This window comes from Microtus oregoni, unplaced genomic scaffold (assembly GCF_018167655.1).
Source record: "Microtus oregoni isolate MIOR12 unplaced genomic scaffold, Mior012 000038F_ref0000394, whole genome shotgun sequence".
NCBI lineage: Eukaryota > Metazoa > Chordata > Mammalia > Rodentia > Cricetidae > Microtus > Microtus oregoni.
This window is the reverse complement of record NW_024543097.1, coordinates 23,665,189-23,685,614: the sequence shown is the minus strand read 5'-3', so window position 1 is coordinate 23,685,614 and position 20,426 is coordinate 23,665,189. Positions and strand designations below refer to the sequence as shown.

General features: G+C 41.5%; 1 protein-coding gene across 1 annotated transcript; it reads right to left on the bottom strand.

The window, feature by feature from the left end:
• Positions 1–11,400: 11,400 nt before the first annotated feature.
• LOC121433400 (olfactory receptor 6B3-like) lies at positions 11,401–12,339 on the bottom strand. The gene has a single exon (XM_041631762.1). The coding sequence runs from the start codon at positions 12,337–12,339 to the stop codon at positions 11,401–11,403; it is 939 nt and encodes a 312-aa protein (XP_041487696.1).
• Positions 12,340–20,426: the final 8,087 nt, after the last annotated feature.

Below are 20,426 nucleotides of genomic sequence, written 5' to 3'. Positions count from 1 at the left end.
GCAGCAGATGATTCCTCCACGTGGTAAAGCAGAGATGTAAAATATGGGTTAGCATAACTGTAAAAGTTAGCTAGTAATAAGCCGGAGCTATTGGCTGAGCATTTGTAATTAATATAAGCCTCAGTGTATTTATTCAGGAGCTGCTGGGGGAACAGAAACTTCCACCTTCAAATGGTGACCACTGTCTGATGTAGATCCACATAGAAACTGACAAGGCTTTAGAAGGTTCTGAACACAAAAACTGAATCAAACTTGGCTTCCTAGTCTTGTATCTCTCTTGCTGGTCACAGGGTTTGATCTCCTGGAAGCTGCCAGTACACCATGAACTAAGACACATGGCGGGTTCCTACAACCTCTTACATAACGTCAGTACAGAGAGCCTTCTCTTAGCCTTAGCTACCAGCACAAGCTCCACCAGCATGCTGCATTGCAAGTTTAGGGGTTTGCCTCATGCAGACAGAGAAGGTTACAGATATGTAGTAAAATCAGATTCAGATGGGAAAAATCTCTAAACAGGTTACAATGTGTTTAAAAATTGCATAGGCCTGGGTTAGGAAGGAAAAGAGTAAAGAAAGTCCTTAAAAAGGTAATAGAGTAATAATAAATGTAACAAGCCATGTAAGGATGGAAAATACACAGAGAGTCAGATACTGTATTTTATTGTGTTGTCTTTGAATTTTTGCTGCTAAGAAACACTGGATTATAAAAACAGATTCAGCCATCATATATATTTTAAAATTATCCTGATTTCAAAATTTAAGTCAAATGATATGATACTTTGGGGGAGAGGTTATGCTTTTATTCCACAGGATATGAGAAGCTATGGATTCATTCCAGGTTAAGGAAAATCAGGTTTTATCAAGAAACACCCCCCCAAATCTGACTACAATTATAAACAAACCCAGAAGAACTATAAGACACGTGATGTATATTTTACCTGCTCAAATATAAAATAGATCATCTTTGACTGACTTATGTACAATGCATAGTCTATACTTATATTCATATAGAAATCCATGTTACTTTTAAAAGTTAATGTATTTTCAGAGCAAGGGACCAGATACCAATGAAAATAGATGGCCCAGGTGACCCAGCATTTAAAAATGCCTTTGGTTACAGTTTCCTCAGAAGAGCTTCAAGGCTGCTGGCTGAGGTGACTGCCTCACAGAACACAGCAACCAAGACTTAACAATTATCCTGATTTTCTCAAGGTGTGCCAAAGATGCCAGTGCCCCAGACCATAGGAAGTAGTCTAGAGAAAACAATGCCACATCCCCAAAATATTGGTTATAGAAGTTTGCTATCATTTAAGAGAGGTTGGTTAAAAGTTTTTATTGTAAATGGTCAGAGAAAAAGCTGAACAAAGAAAATTAGATTCATGGATCTTGTTCTGAAAAGAAAAGGTGGAATATAGGAATGATAAGGAAAAAGGATAGATTATTGTATCTACTTTAAGCCCCCAAAGCCAATTATTAATCTGAAAATATTTTACATTGATATGGAATTAGGTATATTGATACAAATTTAAAATAGATTTTGTTTTACTATATGAATATTTTTATTTTTGTTTGGGATATTGTATTTATGTAACTCATTTAAAAATGTACTGTTTAATTAAGAAATACATATTAATAGTTAGTCAAACTTATAGTCATATTACATATGTTTTCAAGATCATACACAGATATATGTAGATATATAAGTGGACTTGAAACACTTCAAAGACCTACAGAATATAACATTTAATATGTTTGATAATCTAAGGTTTTTCATGACAGTGAGACATATCTGCCCTTGGCAGCACCAATCTACTTCAGAGAAGATGATGGGCATTGAAGAAACTCCATATAGATTTTGTTTTCTTTATGGTGAAAAGTAGCCATTTGGGCAAAAAAACTGCCCTTGCCTCAATTGCTGACAATTACTGTCCAAACTACACCAGCAGGACACAAAAAAAGGTGACTGCCAAATTTTGCCAAGACAAGATAGGGTAGGGCAGTCCTTCAAATCTCCCTGCTCCTCAAAAAAGTCTGTCAGATATTCTAGTCCTATAGGCCAAGGACAGATGCCACACATTACAGAGGAAACTTGGGCGACTATCTCTCAATTTTTGAAAGTCACTTGCTATGCATTTCCTGTTTATTCAGATAATATTCTATCCTTCCAGGGTCTTTGATGGAGTTGAAGACTAGATAGTTATAATTATAGCTCTTCTTAGTTACGATAAAAAGGTAAATTAGATGTAGAACTTTAGACTCACCAAGATAAGATAGTATTTTCTATAATTTTGCCAAACACAAATGGACTAAATATTGTAACTGTAATTCTTATGTTATAATGGTTTTGGTTATATATAGTTCTACTATGTTTAGGTTAAAAATTCCTTTTTAATTATACAAAAGGAGAAAATACTGTGGAATAATAATGTACACTGCGAATATATTGCTCTTATTGTTAATAAAAAGCTGATTGGCAGAATTCTGCACTAAAACCATCTGGTCCTGGGCCTTTTTGGTTGGGGAGCTTTTGATGACAGCTTCTATTTCCTTACAGTTTATAGGTCTATTTAAAATGTTCACCTGATCTTGATTTAATTTTGGTATATGGTATCTATCCAGAAAATTGTCCATTTCTTTTATGTTTTCCAATTTTGTGAAGTACAGGTTTTTGTAGTATGACCTAATGATTCTCTGGCTTTCCTTGGTGTCTGTTGTTACGTGCCCTTTTCATTTTTGATTTTGTTAATTTGGATGTTCTCTCACTGCCTTTTGATTAGTTTGGATAAGGGTTGTCTATCTTGATTTTCTCAAAGAACCAGATCTTTGTCTCAATGATTCTTTATATTTTTCTTTTGTTTCTATTTTATTAATTTCATTCCTCAATTTCATTATTTCCTGTGGTATACTCCTCCTGGGTGCATCTGCTTCTTTTTGTTATAGACCTTTCATATGTGCTGTTAAGCCACTACTGTGAGCTTTCTCCACTTTCTCTATGTAGGCACTTAGTGCTATGAACTTTCTTCTTAGCACTGTGTTCATAGCGTCCCATAGGTTTGGGTATGTTGTGCCTTCATTTTCATTGAATTCTAGGAAGTCTTTAATTTTTTTCTTTATTTCTTCCTCAACCCAGGGGTGGTTCAAGAATTCACTGTTAAATTTTAAGAGATTTTAGGCTTTCTGCAATTAGTGCTGTTGTTAAACTCTAACTTTAAACCCTGGTAATCAGATAAGATACAGATGGTTAGTCCAATTTTTTTTTCTGTATCTGCAGAGGTTTGCTTCATTATTGAATATGTGGTTAATTTTAGAAGAACTTCCAAGAAGAGCTAATACCTATACTCCTCAAAATTTTCTACATAACAGAAACAGAAGGAATATTTCCAAACACATTTTATAAGACTACAGTTACCCTGATACTGAAACCACACAAAAACTCAACCAAAAAAAGAGAACTCTAGACCAATTTTACTCATAAACATAGATGAAAAATATTCAATAAAATATTGGCAAACTGAATCCAAGAACACATGAAAAATCATCTACCATGATCAAGTCAGTTCATCCCAGAGATGCAGGGATGGTTCAACATATGAAAATCTATCAATGTAATCCATTATATAAATAAACTGAAAGAAATAAACCATATGGTCATTTCATTAGATGCTGAAAAAGCATTCAACAAAATTCAACACCCCTTCATGATTAAGGATTTATAGAGATTAGGGATACAAGAAATATATCTAAACATAATAAAAGCAATATACGGCAAGCCAAAATCCAACATCAAATTATGATGTGGGAGTGTCATATATCAATCTGTTGATTTCATTGGTTAAGTAATAAACAAACTGCTTGGGCTCATAGCTTAGAACATAGGTGGGTGGAGTAAACAGAACAGAATGCTGGGAGGAAGAGGAAGTGAGGTAAGACACCTCAGACAGAGACGCCGTGCTCCGCTCTTCCAGGCAGACGCGATTCAGCTCCGACCCAGGATGGACGTAGGCTAGAATCTTCCCGGTAAGACCGGTGCTCACAGATTATTAGAGATGGGTTGATCGGGATATCAGAATTAGCCAGTAAGGGCTAGAGCTAATGGGCCAAACAGTGTTTAAAAGAATACAGTGTCCGTGTAATTATTTCGGGTAGAGCTAGCCATGTGGGTGGCCGGGTGCCGGGGACGCAGCCCCGCAGCCCCGCCGCTCTTATCACTACAAGCATCAAACTAAATGGAGAGAAATTCAAAGCAATTCTACTAAAATCAGGAAGAATACAAGGCTGTCCACTCTCTCCATATCTATTCAACATAGTTCTTGAAGTTCTGACCAGAGCAATAAGACAACAAAAGGAGATCAAGGGTATTTAAATTGGAAAGGAAGAAGTTAAACTTTTGCAACTTGCAGGTGATGTGATAGTATACATAAGTGACCCCCAAACCTCTACCAGGGGACTCCTACAGCTGATAAATACCTTCAGTGATGCAAAAGGATACAAGATCAGCTCAAAAACACCAGTGACCCTCCTATATACAAACGATAAAGGGGCTTAGAAAGAGATCAGAGAAACATCATCTTTCACAATAGCCACAAAATGACATAAATTATCTTGAGGTGATAAGACCTATTTGACAATAACTTTAAGTCTTTGAAGAAAGAAATTGAAGAAGATATCAGAAAATGGAAAGATCTCCCACGTTCTTGGACAGGTAGAATCAATATTGTAAAATGGCAATCCTACCAAAAGCAATCTATAGATTCAATGCAATTCCCATCAAAATCTCAACACAATTCTTCACAGACGTTGAAAGAACAATACTCAGCTTCATATGGAAAAACAAAAAACCTGGAATAGCCAAAACAATTCTCTACAATAAAGAAACTCCTGGAGGCATCCAGCTCTATTATAGAGCTACAGTAATGAAAATAGCTTATTATTGGCATATAAACAGACAGGTTAAACAATGAAATTTAGTCAAAGACCCACATATTAATCCACACACCTATGAACACCTGATTTTTGACAAAGAAGCTAAAAATATACAATGGAAAAAGAAAGCATCTTCAACAAATGGTGCTGGCATAACTGGATATCAACATGTAGAAGAATGAAAATAGATCCGTTATCCCCATGCACAAAACTCAAGTCCAAATGGATTAAAGACCTCAATATAAATAAATCTGACTACTCTAAACTTGGTAAAAGAGAAAGTAGAAAGTAGCCTTCAAAGCATGGGCACAGGAGACCACTTTCTAAATATAACCTCAGTAGCACAGATACTGAGTGCAACAATAAATAAATGGGACCTCCTCAAACTGAGAAGCTTCTGTAAAGCAAAGTGCACAGTCAATCTGACAAAAGACAGCCTACTGAATGGGAAAAGATCTTCACTAACCCCACATCATACAGAGGTATGATATCAAAAATATATAAAGAACTCAAGAAATTAGACATGAGCAATCCAAATAACCCAATTAAAAATGGGGTACAGAACTAAACAGAATTCTCAACAGAGGAATCGCAAAAGGTCGAAGGACACTGTCATTAAGACAAAAAGGCATCCTACTGAATGGGAGAAGATCTTCACCAACCCCACATCAGACAAAGGTCTGATCTCCAAAATATACAAAGAACTCAAGAAACTAGACGTTAAAATGCTAATTAACCCAATTAAAAAGGGGCACTGAACTGAACAGAGAATTCTCAACAGAAGAAGTTCAAATGGCCAAAAGACACTTAAGGAAATGTTCAACATCCTTAACCATCAGGGAAATGCAAATCAAATGGCTCTGAGATACTAGTCAGAATGGCTAAGATGAAAAACACCAGTGATAGCTTATGCTGGAGAGGATGTGGAGTAAGGGAAACACTCATCCATTGTTGGTTGGAATGCAAACTTTTACAACCACTGGAAATCAGCATGGTGGTTTTTCAGAAAATTTGGAATCAACCTACTTCAGGATCCAGCAATACCACTCTTGGACACATACCCAAAAGATGCTCAATCATACTACAAAGACATATGTTCAACTATGTTATTAGCAGCATTATTTATAATAGCCAGAACATGGAAACAACCTAAATGTCCCTCAACCAAAGAATGGATAAAGAAAATCTGGCACATTTACACTCAGCAGCGAAAAACAATGACATCTTGAATTTTGCATGCAAATGGATAGAACTAGAAAAACCCATTCTGAGTGAGATAACAGAGACACAAAAAGATGAATATGATAAGTACTCACTCATAAGTGAATATATACTAGCTAGAAACAAAGGATATTGGGCCTATAATTCATGATTCTAGAGAAGCTAAATAACAAGTTGAACCCTAAGAAAAACATATATAGATCCACCTGGAAATTGAAAGTAGACAAGATCACCTGACAAAATTGGGAACATAGAGGTGGGGGAGAAGGGAGGGGAGAAGAATAAGAGGAGGGGAGAAGGGGAGAGGTGAAGAAATCTTGAGCGAGTGGGATAGTCAAGATGGAGGAAGGACAGAGATGAGAGCAAGGAATGCGAGACCTTAATTGAGGGAGCCATTATGGGGTTGTCAAAAAAACTGGCTCTAGAGAAATTCCCAGGAATCCACAAGGATGATCCCAGCTAAGACCCTAAGCAATAGAGGAGAGGGTGCCCAAACTGGCCTTGCCATGTAGTTAGACTGATTAATACCTTAACTATCACCATAGAAACTTCATCCAGCAACTGATGGAAACAGAGGCAGAGACTCGCATCGGAGCACTGGACTGAGCTCCCAAAATCCAGCTGAAGAGTGGGAGGAATGAGAATATGAGCAAAGTTGTCAAGACCATTATGGGTACACCCACTGAAACAGTTTACCTGAGCTAATGGGTGTTCTCCAATACCAGCCACTCTGGGAAGGAACAAGCATAGGACCAAACTAGTTCATCTGAATGTAGTTGACAGTTTCATGGCTGGGGCAGACTTGAGGAGATGTTATATGGAGGGTGGGTCCCTTGTTCTGTCCTGCCCAGCTAGTTACACTCAAAATAACCACATGGAAATTGTATTCCTTGAAACACTGCCTGGCCCATTAGCTCTAGCCTCTTATTAGCTAACTCTCACATCTTGATTAACCCATTTCTATATCTGCCACACTTCCTTTCTTTCCAGCCTTCTGTTCTGTCTATTCCACCCACCTAAGGGCTGCCCTATCAAAAGGCCAAGGCAGCTTCTTTATTTGACCAGTAAAAGCAACACATAGAAAGAAGAACCTCCTACACCAAGGGGACACTGGCAGTGGCACCAGGATTTGTCTCAACTGCATGTACTGGTTTTTTGTGAACCTATTCTCTTTGGATGGATACCTTACTTAGCTTAGATATAGTAGAGAGAGCCTTGGAACTTCTCCAAAGCAATGTGCCTTACCCTCTCTGTGGAGTGGATGGGGATTGGGGTGTGGGGGTAAGTGGAGGGAATGTGAAGAGGGGATGAAATGGGAACTCAGATTGGGTATATAGTAAATAAAATTTTAAAAAAATAATATAAAAGGCTAAGTGGCCAGTAACCAGGCAGGAAGTATAAGCAGGACAACCAATCTAAGGATGCTGGGATAAAGGTCAGAGTCATAGGAGTTGGCAGCCAGACACAGAGGGAGTAGGAGATGATTATGCCGCATTGAAAGAAGGAAACACCATGTGGCAAAGCATAGATAAAAAATATTGGTTAACATAAATGTAAAAGTTAGCTAGTAACAAGCTATTGGTCAAGCATTAGTAATTAATATAAGTCTCTATTTATTGGGAGCTGTTGGGGGGACAGAAACCTAGCCTACAGGTTTTGGCAGAGTTCTTCCCTGTGGATTGTTTTCCCCACAGTTTTTTGTCCTCTTTCCCCAACTTCCTTTAGTCTCCACAATCTTTTGGATTTGGAGTCTCTTTCTTCCTCTCCCAGCTCTAATGATTTCTGCACCTGGGACCTTCAGTAGCATCATTCTACTGTATGTTCATCTATTCACCTTTGTGTGTCAAATCTGCTGGTTTCTCTCTTGTAAAGATCCTTGTCATTGTCTGAAGACAACAAGATAATCTACAATGAACTTGCAGTATGAGTTCTTTAACTAATTATATATGAAACAGCCATTGTCAACTGAGGTCCCATTCACAGATTTCAGAGTTATGACAAGCACGTGTCTTTCTTGACTTTTGGCCGATTATCAGGACTGTGCACTGTTTATGTTGTAGACGCCCTAAACCCCATTCTTACAGTTGACCATTGTTGTCAACCTGTGGAACCTATGTTTAACCAAGAGACACATCTCTGGGCTGCTTTATGAAGGCATCTGGAGATAGGATTGCCTAAGCAGGGAGTCTTCCTCAGAGTTGGGGACCACTTCCAAAGAGATGCCCAGCAATAAAGAATTATGAGCATTGACAGGCTCGCTCTCTGCATTTCTCTGATAGTTGGTGACATTGAACATTTTTTCATATGCTTATAGCCATGAGCCATACTTTTGGAACTCTCTATATATCATTTATCAATTGGGTTGTTTGATTTTTTTTAAAGTTTTTTTTAGTTCTTTGTATACCTAGATATCAATTCTTTGTCAGATATGCAGCTTGCAGATTTTTTTTTGTATCCTGTAGGCTCTTAGTTATTTCCATTGCTGTAGAGAAAATTTCATAATGACCCATTGGTAAACTGCTTTTATTTCCTGATTAACTGGAGTTCTGTTGGGAAATCGTGGCCTAGATCTATAGCTTCAGGTGTTGTCTCAACTTTTTCTGTAACAGTTTCAGAGGTTTTGGTCTAATATTAAAGTCCTTGACTCATTTAAAGTTAGTTTTTGTGTAGGGTGAGATACAATGATCTAAGCTCATTCTTCTACATAAATACCTAGTTTCTGCAGCACCATTTGTTGAAGATGTATTTTTTCAATGTATATTTTGGCATCTTTGTCAAAAAAGTTACTAAGGCTATGCATGGTAATGTCTGGGTCCACTGTTATTCCCCGTAAGTTTGCATGTTCATTTTGGTGCCAGTATCATGCTGCCTCGGCTCTGTTGTATAACCTGAGGCTGATGGTGGCAACCATCCAGCATTATTCTTTTTGCTAAGAATTGCTTTGGCCATCCAAAGCCTTTTCTCTTTCCACATGAATTTTAAGATTATTTTCTATCACTGTGAACAGTGGTGTTGGAATTTTGATTGGGATTGTCTTAAATCTGTACAATGATTTTGATAGTGTGACATTTAGTGTCAATCATCAATGACCTGGAATGTCTGGGGACAGGCTTCCAGGCACCCCTGTCAGGAAATATTTAACCTCTGTACATGCACAACAGGGACTATGTTGATTAGTTCATTGAAGTGAACCACAAGAAAAGTGGGCAGCGCCATTCCCTAGGCTTGGGTCCTGGACCATATGAAGAGGAGAAAGCTAGCTGATCACAAGTGTTTTGCTTTTTTCTATCTTGAGTGCTCATGCAATGTGACTAGCTGCCTCAGGTTCCTGTCATTGCAACTCCTCTGCCGAATTGGATTATAACCTACGACTGGGAGCCAAATAAACCTTCCCTGATAAATTGCTTTGGTTTAAATATCTTATCAAAGAATAGAAAAAGCAACTAGAAGAAGCAGAAGGAATGTTTTCATTCCATATACACTATGAAAAGTTTATAGGAGGGACAAACCTCGATTTCCCTAAGGTGGGTGTGAGCGCAGTGTACACAGCAAAGAGGAGATCGCTAGCATGACTTTTGTTACCATAGTAACAACACAAGGATAAATGTTTTATAAACAGCCTTTTACAGAGAAGTAGCCCATTCTGTACTCTCTCTACCATAACCCCAGTGCTCCCGTAAACCATGCCCATCCAATCTCACCAATTTGTTCACTGCTCAGTTGCAGGGCTGCTAATTACCCCTGAAAAGGCCTATATCTCCTGCAAATCTCTCAACCATCTGCTAAATAGCTGCAAATAGTCCATAGAAAATTTCATACTTCAGTGGTGAGGCTTGTGTATGCAGGGGATACTGACCCACCATCTCCTTTTGAAAGACCCTCAGAGTGGTCCTTCCCTCAGGAGGAGACCCCTAACCCAAGGAACAGTCGACACCACTGGTTGCAATTAGCAAGAGGTTTATTGTGTGGGCACAGGTACCTGTGGGTGGCAAAGTCCTTTTGGAAGATTTGCCCGCCTGCAGGCTGGGAGGTCTTTTTATAAGAAAAGGGTAGCAAAAGCAGGCATACAGAAGCAATGTATGGTTACAGGGATCTCATTGGTCAGTTCGAATGAGGCGATGGGTTCATTTAGGGGACAAGTTCCCCAGAGACATGAAGGTCTGATAATAATAACAGACTTGGCCCTATCTAGGGTACATGTAGTTTTTCCCAGAACTGTTCATTCCCCTCCTAGGCCTGGTATCTGACCATAGATATCCTGTTTGACCGCCTAGGAGTACTGACTTTACCTTGAACTTACATTTGTTTGTGTGAAGGCTTTGCAAAATGGCATTACAGTAGCTAAGCTGGGGTCTTTCACTTTATTAGCAAACACCAAACTCTAAACCCATCAGCATCTCTGTACTCTGCACCCTCTAGCTGCCTCCTGCCTCTGAGCTTTGCTGCAGCGGGGCTTATTTGGACTTCCTTTCCTCTTCTCCATCTTTCAACACAAATCACAATGACTCCTGCTTTAAACTGTGGGAGACCCACCACCCAGGCTCTCCTCAACTGGCTCCTGTGGGTTTTCTATCTTCTTGTCCCAGGAACCTCCACAGGCTTCTGTTTCCCATGCCACAAGCCATCACACCCAGCCTGTCTCCTGATTGGTTCAGAGACAGCAGGTACTGTGGTGGGCTTTAAGGAACCAATAACAACAGTAAGACATAGTCCTCATTTGACTCTGATAAAATCAAGCAATAGAAAGACGTCACACTTTTTCAGCAGCAGAAGGGCTGTAAGGAGAGCTGTCTGAAGGGACAGGCTAAAGCTCGTTCCCCAGAACAGTCACAGAGCGTGCCCTGTGAGTTACAATAAGTCTGGGGGACTTTCACAGTTCCCAGATACACTGTGCTTTGGGGACTCTTGGGGCTCATTTTGCCATTTTCAGTATTTTTATACTTCCACATACTGAAACCTACTGAGATTGCAGACCTCATCTTCCCAGCCCTGAAGGGCGTACATTCTTCTAGAATTTTGGATGATACTTTAAAAGGGAGGGAAATATATTGAATTTTTACCAAGTCCTGATCTCTTCACATGTAAAAGGTGATAGAAAGGCACCACTACCCAAACAGTGCCTATTATGTCTAATCCACAAAGGATGAAAATGATGCTCTAAGTATCTTCAGCACTAGCAATGCCTAGTGTTCCCACATCCTCATCTCCAAGGGTACATGATCATGAGATACTCTGGCATCAGAAGGTGCCCTCCCTCCTATGATGGTGCTCGACTCAAGCTCAAGGCCTTTCTTAAGGCTTCTTTAAACTCTTTGTTCCTCAGACAGTAGATCAAGGGGTTCAAGATGGGTGTGATGACAGTATACAGAACAGAGATGAGCTTGTTCGTACTCCGGGAATCAATGGCTTGGGGTCGAACATACATAAAAAACAAGGCTGTGTAGAAGATGGTGACCACAGTGAGGTGGGAAGCACAGGTGGAGAAGGCTCTCCACCGTCCTGTGGCCGAAGGGATACGCAGCACAGCCAGGGTAATGTGCCCATATGAGAGTATGGTGGCTATGAGAGGGAACACCAGAATGATGAAGGCCAGAATAAAGTCCGCCAGCTCTGCTGTAGAGTAGTTCATGCAGGCCAGCTTGAGTACAGGGGAGATGTCACAGAAGAAGTGGTTCAAGACATTGGAGCCACAGAAGGTGGCACTGGAGATAAAGTAGATCTTGATCATTGAGACTGTGAAGCCACTAGCAAAAGAGAAGGCCACGAGCTGGACACACAGCCCCGTGGTCATGATGACTTGGTAGCGCAGGGGATGGCAGATGGCCACATAGCGGTCATAGGCCATGGAAGCCAGGAGTACACACTCCGTGCACACCAGGGAGCTGAAGAAGTAGAGCTGAGTCATGCATCCAATGAAAGAGATGCGTTTCCTCTGCAGGAGGAAGCCGTCCATCATCTTGGGCATGATGTCACAAACATACCAGATCTCCAAGGTGGACATGACACCCAGGAAGTAGTACATGGGTCTGTGGAGAGAGGCGCTGCTCCAGACAGTGAGGATGATGGCCAGGTTCTCCACCAGCACGAAGAGGTAGATGAGCAGGAAGAGGAGGAAGAGCAGGTACTGCAGCCTGGGGGCTGTGGGGAAGCCCAGCAGGATGAATGTGGTGACCCTGGTGATGTTCTCTCCCTTCATCCTTCTGCACCTGCAAAAGATCCACAGGCCAATAGCAAGGGCCAAGTGTCAGCTGAGGGGAGAACAGGGAGCAGCCAATAGCTTCAGGTGGAAGTCAGACAGCGATCCTGGTTCCTGTGAGCAACAGGGAAAGGAATTAATTTTCCTGCTTGGTCTTAAACTGGGAAGACCTGTGCACTTGTGTTTGGGGGCAGTAATAAGGAAGGCAGAAGGAGAGAATATGCTTAATATAGGTAATCATGATGTAATTGTACATATGGTCCCAGTCTGGAGTGGTATATTTAGACAGGTCCATGCTCCTTTCCCTTTTTATGGGTCCATACCCTCTACCCTGAGGTGTTAAAAATATTAATCAATGTTCCCATTCCACAAAAAGTTAGAATGAGTATAGATGAAGCCATGGTCTACCTCCGTTTGGTGGCATGTATATTGTGGATCATACCTCACCTCCCAGAATGTATTGCTTGAGTGGCTTAGGGGGTCTGGGATGGAGTGAGATCTCCAAAGTTGGCTCACTTGTGTAATTAATTACTTCCTCAGCCCACATTAGCAAGAAAACATGCACACACTAGAAGAAATTCATACATATTTTCTCATACTCCTCGAAACACATTCCACATGTTGTTGATAGCATCTCTGCCTACCTTGACTCTGTCTAAAGACATTGATGGGAAACCAGCTGAATGTGAACATCTGCAAACTGAGGCCAGAGGAGGTCTAGGGCAAATTCCTCAAGTCACAGCAGGGTCGGTTATTCTCAAAATCGATGAACAATCCCCTCCAGGACCCGGATGGTAATCCTGGAGAACACAGAATAGAAATCTGGGGAGGGAGCTGGGGTACAGCACTTTATTCAGATTCAGGGAAAGAGGTCCCACAGCTGGATATGTCCAGGGGCATTGGGTGAAATGAGGACATCTAAGGATGGAGTTGTGGGGACTATAAGGTGGGGTAACCCAAGGACCTATGTCTTAAGTGTTGGTGCCATATCCTGGTCTTGGCTCTTTCTATTAGCAGGTGGATGGGTGAGAATCATGGTAACCCACAGGCCCTTCCTGGTCCTGATGATGGGAAGTGTATCCAGTACTGTATGGTGACCCATGTGCTCTGACTTTAAACAGCATCTATGAGACTATGCGGGCAGCTGTAGATTAATAAAACTAGCAACAAGAACATGAAGGAAACTTTAGAATGAGTGTTGTCATTTGTGGAGTGATTCTCCTCAGGGGCCTCAGAAGAGGGCACAGAGAGCAGGGGATGGGCTGGGGCATCTAGAAGAACTAAGGGGGTTTGTGAAAAGTTCCAGGGTAGACAGAGCTCAGTGCTCTGAGACTAGGGGAATAACACAGCCCAAGAGTGGCTGGAATGGACATACATGGGGCACAGACATGGAGGCGGCCAAATGAACACCTATGGCAAAGGCTTGCAAGTTTCCTGCAGGCTGGGTAGGGACTTTCAGGACAAGGTCTGGTTGTCTCCAAACTATATAGACACCAAAGAAGGCTCTATAGGGGTTGCCCAGTCTCTCAGAGATCCACCCACTACAGTGGGCAGCTTGGGAAGCAATAGCCCCACCACCTAGGGAACAGCTAGCAGCTGCCTGCAAGGAAACTTCTAGAAACCAGTTTCCCAGAGACAGGTTTGAATTTAGGGAAGTATTGATGCCACTGAGGCAGTCGTCCCTGCTGTAAAATGCTAATGTGTGTTTCAACATCTTCCAGGACATCATGCAGCCTCCTTTAAGTCAGTTCAGTAATAGCCACTGCCATTGGGATCTGAATATCTGCCCTTGGACAGGGTCCAGGGTGTGTCTGTGTTTCTTCCCAGCTAAGTGGTCGCAGAGGGCTTTGATGTAGACATAAGGTAACTCAGTGGAGGACATCAACACTCTCCTACAGATGGGATTGTTTATACTGTTTATAGACGGGGGAGCTGTGTCTCATGTTCACATCCAGGACTGCACATACCCACAGACTGTGCTCACTGTTAGGATGTGGCTCCCCATCACTGTGGGTGGGATAACTAGCAATGGGTCCATGGGATGGAGAAGACCTTGGTCTGCAAATTGAGCCACTTTAGAGCTGCATCCTTGATTCACTAGAACATTGGTCATGGTTGTGTGCATTGCAAACAAACTTTCTATTTCAGAATAAATACAGACTTACAGAAGTCTATGGACCCTTGGTTCATATCCTGAAGGCTGATGGCTGTCAGTTTGGGGTGGCCCAGGCACCTGTTCACAGCTGTATCCACATTGTGTAGTTTACATTTCTTGATTTCCATGTCCTTTCCTGCCCCAGATCCCTATTAATTTTGAACTTTTGGCTTCGTTAATAATGAGGGAATCGAAGCATGTTGTGTTAAGACCCAGGCTATGGTCCTCACTGATCTTGAGGAGAAGTGGACCAGGGCACAAGTTATCCCATGAGTGGGATACTCTGAGAATGAATGCATTTTTATGCTGGATTGCATGGCTCTTGAAGTGATTAGAGGGCCATATGGGTTTTGATAAGGAGCCAGAGGGTCTCTTATCACAAGCCAGGTGTGCCAGTTACCTCAGACTGAATGCCCTCATGGATAAAGATCAAACTCGGATCCATGCAAGAAACCAAGAGAGATTTCTGCAGACCGAAGGTGCCATGGGAGCCTGTGAGAGGGTCCTGCCCCATGTCATCCTGTCGTTGTGAGCTCAGAGGCTATCCTCCTATCTGAGCCAGTGCACAGGACCTCTCCATGGCGGGGAGCAGATGTGCTCTGATGTGCTCCATGCAGTGAGGATGCTGACTCAGACTGTGTGCTGCTAGATGGGAGGACATAGCACAGCAGCCCAGACTATGCCTTCAGCATGACCTCCAAATATGCACTCAGCACAATTCTCACAGATCCATACTCAACACAGCACCCATCAATTCCTAGCCAACCAACATCTTTCAGTGCTTACTCAACACAGGACTCAACAACATACACTTAGCACAGAAATCCTGAACATGGACACATCAGACTGAGCTCACTTCCCATCCACACACACTCGGCACAGTGCTTCTAGATGCGTACTTACACGGTGTCCATCAATACACACTCATTGTAGTATCCAGCTACCTGGGATTCTGGAAGCCTCACTTGGACAGACAGACTTTGGGAACACGGAGGAGCCCCTTCCTGGGTGGTGATTCCCAGGCTGGCCACAGTGACTAGATGAGCTTCAGACGGATTCTTAGGACATGGGCTCCTTAATTAAGGAAAATAAGAGTTATGGCTTTTTAACTGGAACCCAGTGTCTCTAGAGACCAATTACCCCCTGCAGCTGATGAAGCTGCCCACACTGGTAATGAGCTGGATCAGGGCCTCTGGGGCAGGCTACCCCTGATGCTGCCTATGTCTGTCAACCTGTGGAGTGTTTTGGCTTCATTAGTCACCTCCCCACCTGCCTATCTGCCTGCCTGTCTGCTATGCTCCCCACTGGAGGAGCACTGTATAGAGGGTTCTTCTGTCACCTGTGGCCCTGGGCTCAACAATTATACAAGGGCTTGTGTTGAGAGTCAGACTGGGCCTCAGCAGGAAGCCAGGCCTGTATGACCAAGGTGGATGAAGAAGGGGAATGGGTAAATACGGAGATAGCTCTGTTAAGCCCTTGGGAACCATAAAGCGTCAGATGTACTGGATATCACAGGAGATCTCTACTCATAAGGATCTCGCATGTATGGAAGGATCTGATGAATTCTATGAGCGTTAGTACCCTCGGGGCTCATTTTCCCAGATCTCAGTTCTACTGACCCCTCCATTGTTTCCTCTTGTTCTCTCAGCTCATGTATCCTGAAGCCTCCCTGGGGTTTTTTTGCTATGAAATAATCCTTTACACTTTGAAAACGTGTTGCTCTCCTCGTTAATAAAAAGCTGACTGGCTGGTAGCCAGGAAGAAGTATTGACAGGACAGCCAAACTAATGAAGCTGGGATGAAGAGCACAGCATCAGAAGAGTTGCAAACCAGACACGGGGGGAGGGGGCAGCAGATGATCTCTTTACATGGGAAAGCATAGATAAAAATATGGATTAGCATAAATATAAAAGTTAGCTAGTAACAAGCCTGAGCTATTGGCCAAGTATTGGTAATTCATATAAGCCTCAGTATATTTATGTGGGAGCTTCTGGTTGGGGGGGGGGGCAGAAACTTCCACCTTCAGATGGTGACCACTGTCTGATGTAGATCCATCTAAGACCTGAGAAGGCTTTAAAAGTTTTAAACACAAAAACTGAATCAAACTTGGCTTCCAAGCCGGGCGGTGGTGGCACATGCTTTTAATCCCAGCACTTGGGAGACAGAGGCAGGTGGATCTCTGTGAGTTCAAGGCCAGCCTGATCTACAAGAGCTAGTTCCAGGACAAAAACCAAAAGCTACGGAGAAACCCTGTCTCGAAAATAAAAAACAAAACAAAACAAAACAAAAACCAAAAAAAAAAAAAAAACCCTTGGCTTCCTAGTCTCATGTCTCTCTTGCTGGCTACAGTACAGGGTTTCATTTCTTCAGCTGTTAGTCCACCATGAACTAACACACCTGGCTGGTTCCCACAGCCTCTTACATGACATCAGTACAGGGAGCCTTCTCTTACCTTCTGCCTGTGGGCTTAAGCTACCAGCACATGCTTTACCAGCATGCTGTATTGCAGGTTTAAGGTTTTGGCTCATGCAGACAGAAAAGGTTACAGAAATGCAGTAAAAAACAGATTCAGAAGGGAAAAAAAACACCTCTAAACAGATTACAGTGTGTTTAAAAATATGCATAGGCCTGTGATATGAAGGAAAAGAGTAAAGAAAGTTCTTAAAAGGGGAATAGAGTAATAATAAATGTAACAAGCCATGTAAAGATGGAAAATACACAGAGAGTCAGATCCTGTATTTTATTGTGTTGTCTTTATATTTTTTGCTGATAAGAAACACCGGATTATAAAATCTATTAGATTCAGCCAACATAAATATTTAAATTATCTTGACTTCAAAATTTAAGTCAATAGATATGTTACTTTGAGGGAGAGGTTATGCTTTTATTACATGGGATATGAGAAGCTATGGGTTCATTCCAGGTAAAGGAAAACCAGGTTTGATGGAGGAAGAACCCCTGAAAAATCTGACTACAATTATAAACAAATAAATCCAGAAGAACTGTAAGACATGTGATGAATATTTTGCCTGCTCAAACATAAAATAGTTCATTTTGACTGACATATGTATAATACACAGACTGTACTTGTAGTAATACAAATATCCATGCTACCTTTAAAAGTTTATGTATTTTCAGAGCAAAGGACCAAACACCAATGAAAATGGATGGCCCAGGTGATCCAGAATTTGTAAATGCCTCTGTTACAGTTTTCTAAAAATTCTGCATCCAGAACAGCTTCAAGGCTGTTCTGCTGGCTGAGATAAGATAAGCTCACAGAACACTCCAGCAAGACTTAACAAGTATCTTGATTTTCTGAAGATGTGCCCAAAGATGGCATTGCCCCTGACAATAGGAAATAGTCTAGAGAAAAACAATGCCACATTCCCAAAATATTAGTTATGTATGTTTCTATCATTTAAGAGGGGTTGGTTACGAGTTGTTATTGGCAATGATCAGTGAAAAAGTTGAACAAAGAAAATTAGATTCAGGGATCTTGTCCTGAAAAGAAAAGGTGGAATATAGGATTGATAGGAAAAAAGGGCAGATTATTATATCTACCTTAGTCCCCCAAAACCAATGATTAATCTCAAAGTATTTTAAATTGTTATGGATTTTTGTATGTTGATATAAATTTAAAATTGATTTTGTTATACTGTATGTATAATTCTACTCTTGTTTGGGATATTGTGTTTAAGCAACTCATTTAAAATGCAATGTATAAGTAAGAAATTCTAATTAATGGTCATCTATAATACTCAAACTTATAGTCATATTACATATGTTTTCAAGGTGATACACAGATATATGTAAATATATAGATGGACTTCAAACACTTCAAAGACCTACAGAATATGACATTTAATTTGTTTGACAACCTAAGACTTTTCATGACAGTGAGATACATCTGCTCTAGGCAGTACCAATCTACTTCAGAGAAGATGATGGGCATTGAAGAAACTATGTATGGAGTTTGTTTTCTTTATGGCAAAAAGTAGCCATTTGGGCAAAGAAACTGCCCTTGCCTCAGTTGCTGACAGTTACTGTCCAAACTGGACCAGCAGGACACAAAGAAGTTGACTTTGCCAAGACAAGATACGACAGTCCTCCAAAACGCCCTGTTTCTCAAAAAAGTCTTTCAGATATTCTAGGGACAGATGCCCCAATGTTACAGAGGAAACTTGGGTGACTGTCCAGAAAGTCAGCTGTTTCTGTCAATTTTTGGAAGTTGCTTACTAAGCACTTCCTGTTTATTCAGATAATATTATATCCTTCTGGTATCTTTGATGGAATTGAAGACTAGATAGTTATAATTATAATTTTCCTTAGTTATGATGAAAAGGTAAAAATAGATGTAAACTTTATACTCACCAAGTTAAGATAGATAATGTTTTTTCTAATTTTGCCAAATAAAAATGAACTGAATATTGTAACTGTAATTTTTGCTTGGTAACCGTTTTTGTTATATGGAATTTTACTATGTTAAGGTTAAAAACTTCCTAGGAGTCTCTGTCTCTATCTTCATCCATCGCCAGATGAAGGTTCTATGGTGATATGCAAGATATTCATCAGTATGGCTATAGGATAGGGTCATTTCAGGTTCCCTATCCTCAGCTGCCCCAGGAACTAACTGGGGACATCGCCCTGGGCACCTGGGAGCCCCTCTAGGTCCAAGTATCTTGCCAACCCTAAGATGGCTCCTTTAATTAGATATGTGCTTCCCTGCTCCCCTATCCATCCTTCCTTTATCCCAATCATACCATTTCCCCAAGTTCCCCCCATCCTCCCCTTCTCACTTTTCTCTCCCCATCTCCCCATACCCCCCTCCCACCCCACGCCCAAGATCCCAATTTTTTGCCCGGCAATCTTGTCTACTTCCCATAACCAGGAGGATAGCTATATGTTTTTCTTTGGGTTCACCTTCTACCGGACTGAGCTCCCAATGTCCCAATGAGGAGCAGAAGGAGGGAGAACATGAACAAAGAAGTCAGGACCACAAGGGGGCACCCACCCACTGATACAGTGGGGCTGATCTATTGGGAGCTCACCAAGGCCAGCTGGACTGGGACTGAAAAAGCATGGGATAAAACCGGACTCTCTGAATATGGTGGACAATGAGGGCTGATGAGAAGCCAAGGACAATGGCACTGGGTTTTGATCCTACTTCATGTTCTGGCTTTGTGGGAGCCTAGCCAGTTTGGATGTTCACCTTCCTAGACCAGGATGCAGGGGGGAGGACTTTGGACTTTCCACAGGGCAGGGAACGCTGACTGCTCTTTGGACTGGAGAAAGAGGGGGAGAGGAGTGGGGGGATGGGGAGAGGAGTGGGGGGATGGGGAGAGGAGTGGGGGGATGGGGAGAGGAGTGGGAGGAGGGGGAGGGAAATGGGAGGCTGGGAGGAGGCAGAAATTTTTTTTCAATAAAAAAAGAAAAAAAACAAAAAAACTTTCTTAGACAAAAAGGGGAAAAGCTGTGAAATAATATTGTACACTGTGAAAATGTATTGCCTCTTATTGTTAATAAAAAGCTGATTGGCTTAGTAGCCAGGCTGGAAGTATAAGCGGGACAACCAATCTAAGGATGCTGGGATGAAGATCAGAGTCAGAGGATTTGCCTGTCAGACACAGAGGGAGCAGGAGATGATCATTCTGTTGAAAGAAGATAAAAGCATGTGACAAGCATAGCTAAGAGATATTGTTAACATAAATGTAAAAGTTAGCTAGTAACAAGCCTGAGCTATTGGTCAAGCATTAGTAATTAATATAAGCTTCTACTGATTTGGAAGCTGCTGTGGGGACAGAAACCTAGCCTACAGGTTTTGGCAGATTAATTCCTTGTAAATTGTTTTTCTCACAGATTTCTGTCATCTTTCCCCAACTTCCTTTACTCTCCACAGTCTTCTGGATTAGGAGTCTCTTTCTTCCTATCCAAG